At 35.3% G+C, this 15,232-nt stretch overlaps 1 protein-coding gene across 1 annotated transcript; it reads left to right on the top strand.

The window, feature by feature from the left end:
- The first annotated feature begins 1,169 nt into the window (after nt 1-1,169).
- LOC113298384 lies at nt 1,170-8,886 on the top strand. The gene is made up of 11 exons (XM_026547114.1): nt 1,170-1,424; nt 2,899-3,091; nt 3,239-3,324; nt 4,720-4,804; nt 5,149-5,227; nt 5,404-5,534; nt 5,778-5,864; nt 6,000-6,112; nt 7,204-7,334; nt 7,908-8,021; nt 8,660-8,886. The coding sequence occupies exons 1-10, from the start codon at nt 1,366-1,368 to the stop codon at nt 8,018-8,020; spliced, it is 1,077 nt and encodes a 358-aa protein (XP_026402899.1). The 5' UTR covers nt 1,170-1,365; the 3' UTR covers nt 8,021; nt 8,660-8,886.
- Nucleotides 8,887-15,232: the final 6,346 nt, after the last annotated feature.

Raw genomic sequence — 15,232 nt, 5'->3', positions numbered from 1 at the left:
AAATCAAATTTGCGATAAAACTGAATCAAAATTGAAATAGAGAATGGAATTAAAATTGAATCGAGAAATTACAAACAATAACAACAACTAAAAATCAAAACGTACCTTGATTCTGTTGCTATTCTTCCGAAACAGTGATGATTCTTCTTGATTTCCGAAATTAAAAGAAACGACAACTTCAAATCAGAAAACCTTACATGGAGTAGATTTGAAACAACAAACTAGAATCAATTGAGAGTTCGTACATAGATGATCAGTTGTTAAATAAATTGGAATCGAATCATTCAAATCTATAAATTGATTAATTTTTCAAATCAACTGAAAAATCTTAAATCATTCAGATCTATAAATTTGAATCAATACCTTTCACATCTTCGAATCAACTGAAAAATCCAGACGCGGATCAAATCTATTAAGTTCAATCGATTATTTGATTGAACATCATCGTCATCATCGTCAAAGATCCATAAACATCATCTTCTTCTTCGTAAAACAGAGGTGTTCGAACTAAGTTTAACAAATCCATAAACATCATCAGCAGAATCTCCAGATCTTCAATGACGAATGATTTTACGAAATTTTTATTGAATCAAATTGATTCGAAAAGTGAAAAATGAATCTGAGAAAACCCTAGAAATGGTTTTCTCTACAGACGAGAGAGAGAGGCAAGAGAGAGAAAGAAAATTGAGAAATGAAAGTGTATCTACTGATTTTATGCTTGTATATATAGGAAAGGGTAATACTGTCATTACGAAAATGTCACTTTATTATCAAGCCCTTAAAATAAAAGTTCTGGGCCTAAAAATATGCAAATGTGAAAGAATGGAGTTGATAGTGTAGGATCCATTTAGTGGGGCTTCTATATATTGAACCATATAGTAGGGGGTCTAGTATTTTTCACAAATGAAATATCCAAAGCATATCTCCAAATATTTGATATTGATACGGCGTAATACGTCACCGATTTTGATGTATGCGTGCTTCATAACTCTGAACTCCCTTCTGTATAACCCGTAGAGTCACCGGGAGATGCAAAACCCATTGAGGTTTTTTTTGGAAGCAAAACCCATTCGACTGGTCATGCCCTCATGCTAATGTTTTATTGGGGCAGGCGACTTTAAGCAAAGGGCCACCAGAATCAGATTCAGCCTGTGTAACTCGTCAACGCAACGCCAAAGCGAGAAAGTTGCTCTAGTACTTTTTGCGTTAGAATCAAAATCTCGCGAAATGTGAACAAAAAGAAAAGAAAAACTCTACAAAACCCTGTGCCTGATAGAATGACAGACGAGTATAAAAACATTTTCAATTCGAATCTCGTGTTTTAAGAAAAGCTGAATCAAATACGAATAGAGGAAAGACCTGAAAATGATGTCGCCAAATCAGATCTCTGAGAATCGACGACTCGCTCATTCTCCCCCTTTGAGGTAACATTGTTATGCATTATCTAGAGGTGGAAACCCTAATTGATAGTTTTTTTTTTGTTTTTATTTGCTAGCTAATTTGATTCAACTACTATTGAGATCACTAAAGATCAAATATTTGTTTGAAATCTTGTTTCAAGCTTTAACATGGTCAAGAACTGATACTTTTTTCACTAAGATTGAGAGATACTACAAATATTATATACACTTGAATGGAACTGACGCACAATGAAAACCCAGTAAACTCTTGTTTAAGTTGCAGCCGACATGAAGAAACCAGAACATTAGGAAGCCCGAAACCGTTGGAAAAGCCTAAACCTAAGAAACTTAACAATGTAGTATGACCAATTAGTGTAGTTCCTCTGCTAGTTATCAACTACCTCCATACCGATACTTTGACGCACTTTGATTTACTCTTAACGAAGCATGTCTACTATTGATTTTGTTTCTTTTTACTAGGTCCCAATGGTATAATATAGCTTAACAAGATGTTGTGTAGCTCTATGTTACTTTATGTTATAGAGTTAAGAATAATAAAACCAAGACAAGACTTCTGTTTCTTGTTTCTTTGTATGTGCTCTACACTGTTACTCTTTTCAACTGCTCCGTTTTCTACTGCAACAATGATCATATTGCTTTACAGTAAAACTGGGAAGTTGATATATAGGCATGAACTAGAACAAAAGCTTTAGATGAGATTGTCATCTGTATTCATCGACGTACCAACTTAGAGGTGCTTAGCGTATCTATCTGCCCATTCCAGTTTCATTAGCGTTCATTCTCACCTAGTGTATGGTCATGGCTAGTTTCAGTTTCGTTACCTTCTTGACTCTTATTTCGAATTTGCTAATCAAAAGAAAAAACTATTTGCTAGTTCCCCTTATCAATGTGTATTAGCTTGAATTCAAAAAGTAGGCAGGTTAAAGATGTTAGCAAGGTCATGGAAGAACAATTAATAGATAAATAGATAAAATGTTTCATATAAAACCCAGTGAATCAAAGTAGTTATATGAAGCACCACAGATGACCCATTGATCTACTTGCCCCAACCTTTCTAGGGTTTTTTAACCGATTGCGGGAAAAGGGATTCCTGCTTTGCCTAGGTGTCCACCATACAACTAACTAAGAGGTTACAGGTAGACGTGTAGAGAAACTCATGTGCTACTTACTCCTCCTACCAGTATATCTCATGTGTTCAACAGTTTAAAGGAACTTATGAAATGTGCTTTGGTAGGTCAGTTATTTTCTTTATTGTGTTTGACATAGTTCTCGTTCTTTAGTGTTGTAAACCCGTTTTAAACTCTAGTTGTGGAGCTATCCACCACTACATAAAATGTAGTTATTTAGGTCGTAAGTTGAAGAAAATACATAAAGAAAGTAAGATCCCATCTATCTATGGTGCTTTATATCACATGCATTCTTCCTAGCTTATCATATCATGTGAACTTACAACGTGTACTATCTTTTCTTCCTCTAGGCACACTCCCTTGCAGATAATCCATGTAATTGGGAACTTTATGAGAATATGGTCAGTTTATACCATGTACCACTACTTATCTCAAGAAGGAGCTTCAGTTGTAGTTTTCATTTTCAGTTGCTTGGTTCCATCAGCTATGTTCTTTCTATTATCGCAAAAGCCTTGGAAAGGAAGGGCCCTATCCAGTCAACAGGTCGACAGGACTATCTTGCCTCATTTAATCATTAAAAGGAATATAGCCAAAGCAAGGAAACCATTTCCACTTCATTTATCAGGGTCTCTCCAGAGTGCACTTCAATTTGTAAGATTGTATATCTCATGAAATGCAATTGTGTTTCAGGTAATACCAACGGTACTCAATGGAGGCATAACAGCATTATACTTTATTTTGTGGGCAAAGGGCCTGAAGACATGTGGTCCTATAAGGTAAGTTACTATAATTAATTTAACCTGTGTAAGTGCTTCTTAACACTTAACTTTGTTTGCATGGCTTCAGTTCTTGGTTTAATTGTTAGGGTTATTTTTGCTGGATATTCAGCTCCATAAAGATTATAGTTAAACAAGATAATGTCTTTTCCTTATACTAAAAATAGACTTTAGCCAAGTATTAGCATACTCCGCAGCTTGGTTAAACTAAGAACAATATAGTATATAACATGTTATACACTTGGAAATAGAATCATGTCGAAATTCCAACGCAAAAGAACATAAATAGAACTAGATTTCTGACTTGGACTTCTAATTCTATTTTCTCGCACTTGCTTTATGGATAAAGCATAATTCTCTTTTATGGATGAACCTAGAAGAGAGTCCTAGTCATGCTTGCCAAATGTCTCTTTCTTAACCGTTTCTATCATGAGTTGGGGAGACACTTCACGTGGCTACATAGGACAGCTCATAGAATGATTAGCTTAATCTAGCATTAGCCATAAACAAGATGAGATATATTAATCATATCATAATTTATAATTTTACTAAATCGTCTTAACTTAAACTAATCAGAGATTGATTTAATCTAATCATAGACTACTGTCAGTGTCAGCTAACATGCATGACACAGTGTCAGTTCTTTCTAATTTTTCATCAGTTATAACCTATGATAGGGAAATAAAACTATGAATGGTTAAGTTTCTTAGAAGATATTGGATTACATTATATAGTAAGTGTAATTGATAATCATATCCCAAAGTGATTAGGGTTGATTGACCCTAATTTCCACAATATCCAGAATGGGCAATTCTAAGGGTCCAGAGTTATCTGAAATCAATCTTGTGTGATTTTTCCTTCACAATAGGAATAAAGATAGAGATAGGGATAGCTATCTTAGGCCATCGTGATCTGATGTTTATCAATGCTGTGGCTGGAGATTTGATGATCCTTTGAACCATGATGATGCCTCATCTGAAACGCCACTTTTTACTATGTAAAGATTATCTTATGACCTTATTAAGGGTGATATTTATATGCTCCAGATGTCAGCTGGTAATAATGATAATAATATCAATTAAATATGTTGACACCATTCACTAACAAGAAGTTTTTTAGGCCATATTGGCATTGGTTTAGAAGGCAAACCATTTATGTTTGGATATCTAGACTATGATAAACCATGCTTCTTTCACCATCTGAATTTTCTTACTACAGTGCCCACCCATTTCATCCGCATTGCTCTTTCTCCGTCGATTTGCTGTAAAAAGTCAGCTACATTTAGACTTTCTGTTCGTTGGTAGATGTATCCAGTTTCTTCTTGACTTTTCTTCTTTGCAACTCCTGACATATTTTTAATTTTTGAATGTCTTTATGTTCTCATCTCAACTCCAGAGCTATATTGGGAGAGTATGCTGGTGCTGTTCTTGGAGTTCTATCTGCAGTATTGTATGGGCGAAAGGCTCATGTTTGGAAAAAGGTGCTTTAGATCTTGTTTTGTAGTCCTTGTCTGTAGAAGTGGCTTGCATAAATGATCTTTATCCTTATTTGTTTCTGAATATAGATTGAAAACTGACGGTTGGATTTTGCAATTTAATAAAAGTGTCTGCCATACTGGAGGGCATGACTCATCCAGTGAATATGTTCTGCTTGATACTTGTCATCAATTTACTTGGTTTAAAATCTGCATTCGAATATGTCTTTTCCTGCTGTAGATTAAAATCTCAGTTTCAACAGAAATGAAGTTCTTTTCTTCTTCTCTCTCTATATACCTTTTTATATACTTATTTTTATCATTGATAAATAATCTTCAACGTATACTAGGTGGGTGGGCTCGTTGCAATGTCGGCAGCATTCTATTTCTTATCTCAAGGGTGGGCCATGGCCACACTCTCACCCTTCAATATCCTTAAAATGTTTGAGAACGTTGTTACAATCGGCTTTACTAACTTATTTGTAGTTTTTGGCATGTTGAAAGATCAGTTTTCTATAACAGTTGGGTATTGGTTTTATCTTCTCTTGTTTACTGTGCTGGTTGTATGTTCCCTTGTATCAATTTTGACCTTGACCAGAAAGTACCATTTAAAGATAGCCTTGTCACAGAGGGTGCAACAAAGGAAGCATTGGGCATGAAAGAAATGACAGTTCCCCTATGTGCTGGTATTTTATCAGCGTTGAGAAGAGTAGTTGCACGCCGAGTGTCACTCAAGGTAAGATATCTGTATAAGATATTAAGAATAATCATTTTTTTCTGCTCTACTAGTTGATTAGAACTTTCATAAATTACTGTATTTATCATGAAAATTACTAATTACCTAGAGCTGTACAGACTCTCTAGGCTGACGATGTCTTTCCTTAGTGTCTACCTCTAGTGTTGGAGTCCGATATGAGTTGGTTCTACTTGATTTACCTTTTGCAGTATATTACAGTTTCAACTTACTTGTTGCTTTCAGAATCAGCTTAAAAGGCGACTTCATGCAGTAACTATGGCTTCTGCAGCATGCTTTCTCTTTCCTTTTGCAATTTGGGACTTAATATTAGTGAGAACTATTCAGTTTCTACTTACATAAATGTGCTTACCTAACTTTAGAAGTAATCATTTGAAATTTATTGAGTGCTATGTTGATCGAGAATTTTTTTTTCCTTTGCCTTTTTTGTTTATGATTGTGCTTCAGGGATCCTCATCTGATATTAGCATAAAGTTACCAATTTCTCTATGGGCGTATTCCAGTGTGATTCTCTTTGGAATCATATTGATATTCTATGTTGATAACATTGCCGAAGAGAGGTATGTTATTACAAAAAGTCTCCCATATCCTCCTGAGCAATCTACATGTTACGCATACTTTGCACATGTCTAAAATATTGCCGAACTATTTATTTGTCTGCTTGTAATCATCCAATCATGCTGGTATGAGTCTGTTGAATAACCTAAAGCTAATTTTGATGGTTGTATGAATTTTTTATATTTTTAAGATTGAGATGTTTGCTCATTATCGACTACTTACTCATTTTCCAAGATCAGGGTGATTTACTGTTACTTGTAGTTTCGCCATCATTGTGCTGATCATGTTTGTTGTTCAATTACTTGATATATTTTAAATATCTGTTTGTAGCTTTGTTGTGCATTTCACTGGATAACGTACTCTTAATGTAGTTCCCCTTGGGGAATATTTAAAACTGCATTTGAATATTCTCGATTTATCTGTATACAGTATCACAGTTTACCCTATTCAGAATAAAAATCTCTAGGCTGATAGAGTACTTACGAACTGATGAATGATGTATATTGGTTTTACTATAATGACAATTAGATTGATCCATCTGCTGCCGACTAGGACTGTAAAGTTTCCATGTTTTATGCAACAGCAAGTCTAAAGTAAATCAGACAAGCAGTAACAAATTACTCTTTCTTGTTGTTGGCATTGCTGGGTCAATCTTTTTTCCATGGTGCTCGCTCTGCAGTATAGAATGCTAACCAGGTTTACATTTAATCAACCTTACGAATTTGCCCCACTTTCTTCTGGAGAAAAAGAATGAACATAACCTATAAAAAGGTATCTAAATGAAATTGTTCTTCAGCAAGATGATTCTGCTGACATCAATATTATGTCCCAAATAAAATTCTTTGCACATGAAGTACAAACCCTTGGTACATTTCCCCTGATAGGAAGCAGATACTGCTGATAGTACATTTTTATTTGCTCGCCTGGCTTGACTGATATGGTAGTTTAAGTGTTGGGGGTCCTGCATAACTGATATACTAACATTTTTCAGGAAAGAGACTGTAATTTTTGTTTTTGTGCTGATAATTGCCATCTTTTGGGATGAGATTTCCTATATAGCGTATGAGTGGTTTATTTATATGTTCTTTTGCAGATTACATATGGTTTTCTCTTCTCCAAGACATTTGATGGTCGCAGGAGGATGCATCATTGTGATGGAGATCATGTATAAGATGGATTTTTCCCTTCCAGGTTTTCTAATATGCTCCACGATTTTGGGATTTGGTATGTTTTGGACCTTATCACCATGGTGATCCTTATGTATTCAAGTGTAATAGATACTCTCATTATCCTTTATCAGGAATTTAGCTTAACATGAATGCCATGCTGTTGCATGTTACCTGGAAATTTCTGCTTGGTGTTATTGAGTATGCATTACAAATTTTGCTAGCTCGAAATAGTTGCTTGGTCTAGATCTGTTAAAATAAATGAGGGGCTCTTGTTTTGCATTGCTGAACTGTGTTATTCCGGGCCATTCAACTTCATGCAGCCAAAAGCGAAAAAAGATTATAGTAAATTTTATGTACTGCTGAAGTCCTCAGAGATTACCAGTTAAATCCTGGACACCCTAAACCTCCGTAGATAATCACAGAATGAAGATGTCTAGTAGCTTAGGTCTTGCCAGTTCAGCTTTTCTTCCTGAATGAAGATTTTGATTTTTCTCTTGTGTTTATTGTATTCTCTTATTGAGTGTTTTTGTTGTTGGTTTATCAAATGCATGATTTGGACATTAATAAGCAGTAAATATGATTTTTGCATTCTAACGAGTGAAAGTGGCAATTTTGATCGGTTTGGTAGGTATTTTTGAAGCAACTTCTTTGGAACGTATTAAGAAAGATGCTCCTCAGCCTTTGGACATGTCAGATGGAGCTTTCGAAACCCAAAACCAAGGCTTGTCCCTTCCTAAATAAAGTATGTAATTCCATGACTACACCTACTTATTTGTTTTTGGTTTTCATACTTCCGTATTTGTGTAGTCGATATTTCACTGTACTAAATTCTTATTATTTTCATTTTATGATTTCTCAGTGAAGATAAAACTACTACTTCTTTCAGTTGAAAGTAGTTGAAGTTAGGTATTTTGGCTGGATTCTTGACGTTTACAGAATATCTAACTTATGCACAATTTTATTTTGAACTATATACGTCAAAACATAAAGGAGATGTAGAAAGCAGGAACATACTTGAATCATAAACTACTTTTCCATGCTTCAAAACAAAAAAACTATTTTCCACCATGGTTTTTGGAGGTTGGAAACTATACTTCTTGAGGGTTCATTATGATTCCGTCTGGTTAGATCATGCACTACTACATTCTTGAAATTTGAAATTTCTCTGTATAATGGGTCCTCTAAAAGGAAGTCGCGTATAATTGGGATGGTTGTCTATAGATTTGTATATGAATATTTGAACTTTTAAAGTAAGTTTTTCCTTACTATTCTCTGATTACCTTCGAAATAGTAAGAACCTATCTCGAATGTGGTTCAGTTTACCTACTTCTTTAATTTGAGGCTTATTACTTATCTTATTTTCATCTGTTCTTTTGTCAGTGGTAGTGTAAGCTAGAGCTCAATTTCGCAACCCTTCGGATGTCTGAGGATAGAAGTGAAGTAGTTTTTTTGCTGAGTCTGGAGTCAAAAGCATATGCTGGTTCTTTATCGTTCCTGTATCCCTTCGCCAATCTAAAGAGCCACTGCTCTTATTATGTGTACAGTGGTATCATGAACACTTGATAGTCTCTCTTGCAATGACAATTCACATCGTTAACCAGTTGATATATCCTTTTTACAGATCCTTTTATCTTTCATGGAAATATTTGTCACTATAAGGAGATAGTAGGTTTTGGATAATTGGATTCTCTTATATCAGGGAGATTTCTAGTCACATCATTAACCAAACAATTGAGATGTCCTGTCAAATTTTTGCTATCCTGCATGGCGCAATTTGATTTAGTTGATTATGTTTTGTTAAAACTTGTGTCTAGTACAATGGAGTTCACTAAGGCTGCATTTGGCATGGAAGTAGTTTGAATTCTAGGGAGTTCCAACTACCTAGAATTCAAACTACCTAGAAATTGAATTACATCCATGTATTAATGAAATTGGTAATTACGTCATTCACCTTTTTCAAATGTTATTTCTTCAAAATGTTTATTTATAATATATTATTTGCTAGTAAATTTATTCCTGAATCACTGAATTTCATCAAAAAATTATATTTAATTATTTTAAGTAATTTTATTTTAATTATCATCAATAATGTATATTTTAATAAATAACTAATAAGAGATTGGTAAATTAATAAATGTGATATTAGTAATTAAATAAATATAATATTATTTAAATTAATTTTGAGAAAAGAAGAAGGAGTTAACTGTTGGTTTTGATGAAGAAGATGATGAAAACGACTATTTGTAGAAGCAGAAAATGGAGGAGTTGATTATTTTAGCACTGAGAGAAATGAAGGAGTTACTATGAACCGGTGGGAGGAGAAAAAGAGGAGTTAACTGTTCCTTCCAAAATGATTAATGCCAGAAAATGACATGTTTTATTTTTAAAACAACAGTGAACACTTGTTTGCATATGGGTGACGTCGTTTGATTCCCCCTGTTGGAGCACTTGTTTGTTAATTCTTCCTAGTCATATTTTTGGATGTTTACGTATAATGATGCAATTAATTCTTAAATAATTAAATTGTGGAATTATTGGTGGAGTGGGATTAGTTTTAGTCTGAATTGCACGTATTCTGTTCGAGGAAAAGCTTCAGCGAATCAGGCTTGATTACATTGTTTGCTCAGTAACTGCACGAGAGTGAGGCAGTTTGATTTGATTAGAGCAGTGTTATGGGTGAAGTATAACCAGCCTCAAGCAAGTTTTTAGACAGCGGAGGAGGTTACACCTTGGGAAACTGTGAAGATTCTGAATCACTAGTCATGTATGGTTGTTTATTTTGCTGCATCTGTTGGAATCGTGTTGTAGTATTTGACTTCAAGGTTTTAATTCAAGTGGTTCGAGCATTTCAGAGTGACAATACGTCTTCAAATTAGATGCATACTTCTAAATATGAAGCTGTGGTAGACGACAGCCTTTGTCATTGCCCCTTCAAGCAAGTTCATGGCTGCCAGGATGGAATTAATGGCAGGGGTTATGTAAAGGGTTCTTTCCTGAAGCATGTTTATGACAGGCATCTCTCCTCTGAAGATGACAAGATCATATGCAGGGATTTGATTGCTTCTAACTTGCACATTTACTCTGCTTGGGAGAATGTTCTACGTCGCTTGCATATGTGGTTATGTTGCAGATGTATGCATTTCCACGGTTGGAAGAAAGCTTGCAAGGGGAGATGGAGAAGTGGAGCTGTGCATGGAGATGTCATAGCCGGGCCTCTCAATGGTGCAGAGGTTGAGTTTCTTCTTCACGGTTTGGACAAACCAGGTGAGCTTTTGCCAGGTGGTGCTGATGCCTGCTTAGTTTCTACCTGCAATACAACCTGTGGACCTGTAGCCTGCTTAGTTCCTTCCTGTAATACAACCAGTGATGCTGTAGACTGTATTGGTGATGGTGACGCTATAGAAGTGTCTACTCCATGACCCTCCCTTTCTACAGACTTACTAAACGCAGTGCTTCAAAGGCAGTTCACGACAGTCTCTAGCATTCCGCATAAATGCAGGCTTGCTTTTGCGAGAACACTAAAGGTATGTCTTGACAGGATTATTGTAAATCCTGGTAGCTTAGCAGCTTGGTTACATCTTATCTTTCTCCCAATCTGCACGCTAACCTTGTTCAAGCCAAGAAGCTCCACCGAGAAGAAATCCGGCAACAGAAAACGTTTACAGGTTGCAGCCATTAATCGGGCTCTTGCTGTTTGGAAAGAGCCTAACGGCTGTTCTATTTTGTTAAAGAAACTTCTACAGCAGCCTTTACGTTTTGGGTCTAAAGAGGCAGATGAGAAGAGACAAGACGCAGCTACCTTGTTAGCTTGTCAAAAGAAGATAAGTTGTGGCCATTTCGCAGCAGCCATTCGAGTGCTCTCTTCGTCTGGTTTAGCTCCTCGTAACGAGTACACGTACTTGGAACTGCTAGACAAGCATCCACCTTGCGCCTACTGTTTTCCTGTGATGAGGCCATGGTTGACCCAATTATAGTAGATTCTCGGGTTGTTTTACGGGCTATCAGGAGCTTCCCCAAAGGCACTTCATGCGGTCGTGATGGTTTGCGTGCTCAGCATCTGGTCGACGCAATCAGTGGGGCGGCAGCTGCTATTGCAGATGATTTACTTGTTTCGATTACTGGGGTTGTCAATCTTTGGTTGGCTGGTAGGTGTCCTGCGGTTTTGGGAGAATTTATTGCTAGTGCACCTTTAACCCCTTTACTTAAACCTGGAGGTGGTATTAGGCCCATTGCAGTTGGTACAGTTTGGCGCAGATTGGTCTCGAAAGTAGCTGCTGTCTCGGTTGGTAAGGATATGTCTACTTATTTGGGCGATTACCAATTCGGGGTTGGTATTCCTGCTGGTGGGGAAAGTATTTTACATGCTGTAAATCGCCTACTGGAGATGAATGGTCACTCAGAGGAAATGTCAATGATGCTCATTGACTTTTCCAATGCCTTCAACATGGTGAGCAGATCGCAGCTCATCAAAGAGGTTCGCCTTCATTGTCCAGGTATTTCTCGTTGGGTAGAATTTTGTTACTCGAGGCCTGCCAAACTCTACTATGACCATTATATTTTGTCATCTGCACTTGGAGTTCAGCAAGGTGACCCCCTTGGTCCTCTGCTCTTTGCATTGACACTTCACCCCCTAGTGAAGACTATTGCTTCTCAATGCAAACTTGACTTGCACGCTTGGTACTTGGATGATGGTACAATTATTGGTGATACATTAGAGGTAGCTAAGGCTCTGAGCATAATAGAAACGGAGGGACCACGCAGGGGTTTACATCTTAATGTAAAGAAAACCGAAGTCTTTTGGCCTTCTACTGACCCCAGAAGCACAGCTGACGGAGTTTTCCCCGCTGATATTGGTAGACCTTCTAATGGTGTTAAACTATTGGGTGGACCGGTGAGTCTGGATTTGAACTTTATCAGTGATATGATGTTGAGCAGGGTGAATAAGACTGTTCAATTGATGTCTGCTATCAAGAAACTCAAAGACCCTCAAAGTGAGATGCTATTACTTCGCAATTGCACTGGAGTTTCTAGATTGTATTTTGCAATGCGTACTACCAATCCTGCAGCCTTACAATCTGCCACTGCCCTTTTTGATGATCACTTACTTAAGTACTTGAGACTTCTCATCACTGGTGATGGTGCGGGGTTTGGTCCTCTACAGCAGCGACTATCTACCTTGCCCATCAAAGATGGTGGACTTGGCATTTACACCATGGCTGACACTAGCGCCTATTGTTACCTTGCTTCTCAGTGTCAGACGACTTCGGTACAAAAGGTGATCCTTGGTAATTCATTCTCAACTGAAAAAGGCTCTGCTTATCAGTTTGCACTACATAATTTTGCTCAGGTATGTGGCTTGCCTTCTACATACTGTGTCGATGATACTGCCCCCCCATCCATGCACTCCCTGGCAGTCACTTATTTTGATACAGTTAAGAAGCAAATCCCAGACCAATTTTCTATGTCCGCAAGAGATTCCATCCTGTGGCAGTGCAACCGTATGAAGCATGCACAAGATTATTTAATGGTTGTACCCATCATTGGGTTTAATCAGTTCCTTGGACCTAGACATTTTAGAGTTGTACTTTGCTATCGTCTTGGTATCCCATTGTTTCTTGAGAATGGCTTGTGCCCAAGTTGTAATAAAACCATGGACATCTTTGGTGATCATGCACTTCATTGTGCTAAGGATATAGGCCCCAAGTTTCGACATGATATTGTTCGTGATGTATTCGTCGACATTTGCTTCAAAGCTAGTGTGCCTGCTCGTAAGGAAGTTTCTTTGGGATTTCTGACGAATGATGACAAAGAGCTGAAACCTGCTGATATTCTTGTGCTTAACTGGGAAGACGGAAAGGATGTTTGTATGGATGTCACTGGTGTTTCGCCCTTCGCAGGTGATGGAATTCGCTCTTTCGTCCCAGGGAAAGCTATATCTAATGCGGTTTCACGTAAACACTCTAAATACTTGGACAAGTGTATTTCACATGGCCATGGATTGAGTGTTTTGGCTTTCTCTACTCTAGGAGAGTTGGGTGAGGATACTTTGTGTTTTTTCAAGCGCCTGAAGAATTGTTTAGTTAGTAACGACGCTAGTAGTGGTTTTGGTAGCTTTATTTTTCATAGATTAGGCGTTGCTATTCAAAAAGGTGTTGGAGCCCAGCTTGTTGCTAGGTTACCAACCAAAAGCTTTGTATAATGATTAATTTATAAAAAAAAATTTATTTTAAATAATATTAATTAAATATGACATAAATATAATATAATATTAATATATTAAAATATTAATTAAAAATATTAATATATGATAATATTCATGTAAAAAGCTCCGGAAAATAATTACTTCCATTAATGAATAAAATAAATAAATATTAATATTATATTATAATATAACTAACTATCCATAAAGAATAGAAAAATTAAAGAGATTGATACAGAACTTTAGTTGGTAGTGTAGCAAGAAGCTGAGCACCAACCCACTTCTGAATAGCGATTTGTGAAGTGAAAAAGTTATTTAAATTATTATTTTAAGTGAATATTCTCTATATAAAAATAGAGGTTTTTCGAGCGTTGTGGTTAACCGGAGCTTCTGGTTGATTTTGGCCCACCATTTTATTTTTTTTTGGTAATTTAAAAGGCTTCGACCAATAAAATTTGAGAAGAATATTTCTTGCCCGCAATATATTTTTGGGCCAATTAAATTTAAGAATTTTTTCTTACATAAAACAATTGAATTTTATAAAATCTTACATCATTACCAAATATATATCAAAGAATCGTAAAAAAAAAATATATATATACTTCTAACATTAAAATTCCCAAATAAATTGACATAAAACTTCCCAAATAAAATAAATTGACATAAAACCACATTGAGATATAGGTTGGGTTTGGTAATGATTTTATTTTTCCAAAAGCACTTTCAAAACCTATACATGTCAATAATTTTTGAAATTAGTGTTTGGTAAAAAATATCAAAGTGCTTTTTACCCAAAGTACTTCCCAAATTCCTCAATTTTCAAAAGCTGGGGAAGAGGAGCTTTTAAAAGCTATAAAAGCATAAGCTTTGGTCCCACTTAAATTTAATGCTTGATTTATATTTTTTGTCCCTATTTTATTTTATAAATGACAAAAGTTACCCTTAAACTTATATACAACCAATTTTTTATTTCTTATATTTTAAATATTATTATTTTTTATTTTCAAACTATTTCATTTACAATTATTTACCATTTCATTTCATTTATCAATAATAAAAATAAAAACAAATATTAAATAATTATTTAATTAATTTTAGTTTGATTTTTTGTTTGAAAATTATATATATATATATATATATATATATATATATATTAAAAAGTGGGTAAGTAAAATAATTTTGTTAACAATCATAATAATAGCAACAATTAGTAAATTTAATATTATATATATTGATATTGAATAGTGAAAAAAAAATATTTTAAAACCAATAAAATCGAATAAAACTATTTATATGTCTGTTTTTGTCATTTGCTACAACAACAATGGTTGAATTTGATATTTTACCAGACACACTGACTGCTTTTTTAATCAACTTTAACTTTAGTTAATATTTTACCAAACATCAAACTGCTTTTTTCTCACAGAACAGCACAACAACGCACAGCAGAAAAGTGCTTCTACAAAAGCTGCAACAATACCAAACTAAGCCATATACCGGTCATCATGATTTCATCGTAAAATTAAATCGATCAATAATCACAAAACTAAATTACCTAATTTTTTTAAATAGTGTCCAATGTCCGATTATACTTCTTATAATTCAAGCAAGTCTATGTTTTAAAAAAATAATAATTAAGTTAATCCTCAAATTACAATTCCATGGTGATGATAAGAATCCTACTTAAAATTTATATTTTTAACTCTCATAAAATTAACAAATCTTTGATTAAATCTAAATCTACAATTAAAATT

Source organism: Papaver somniferum, chromosome 7 (genome assembly GCF_003573695.1).
Source record: "Papaver somniferum cultivar HN1 chromosome 7, ASM357369v1, whole genome shotgun sequence".
NCBI lineage: Eukaryota > Viridiplantae > Streptophyta > Magnoliopsida > Ranunculales > Papaveraceae > Papaver > Papaver somniferum.
Note: the sequence above shows the minus strand (reverse complement) of the source record. Positions and strands in the feature narration are given on the sequence as shown.

Excerpts from the sequence above, each read along its gene's own strand:
- LOC113298384 (XM_026547114.1), top strand. The coding sequence starts at position 1,366 with ATGATGTCGCCAAATCAGATCTCTGAGAATCGACGACTCGCTCATTCT. Across the intron at positions 4,805-5,148 it reads AGGCTCATGTTTGGAAAAAG|GTGGGTGGGCTCGTTGCAAT; the intron begins GTGCTTTAGATC and ends AACGTATACTAG. Across the intron at positions 6,113-7,203 it reads GATAACATTGCCGAAGAGAG|ATTACATATGGTTTTCTCTT; the intron begins GTATGTTATTAC and ends GTTCTTTTGCAG.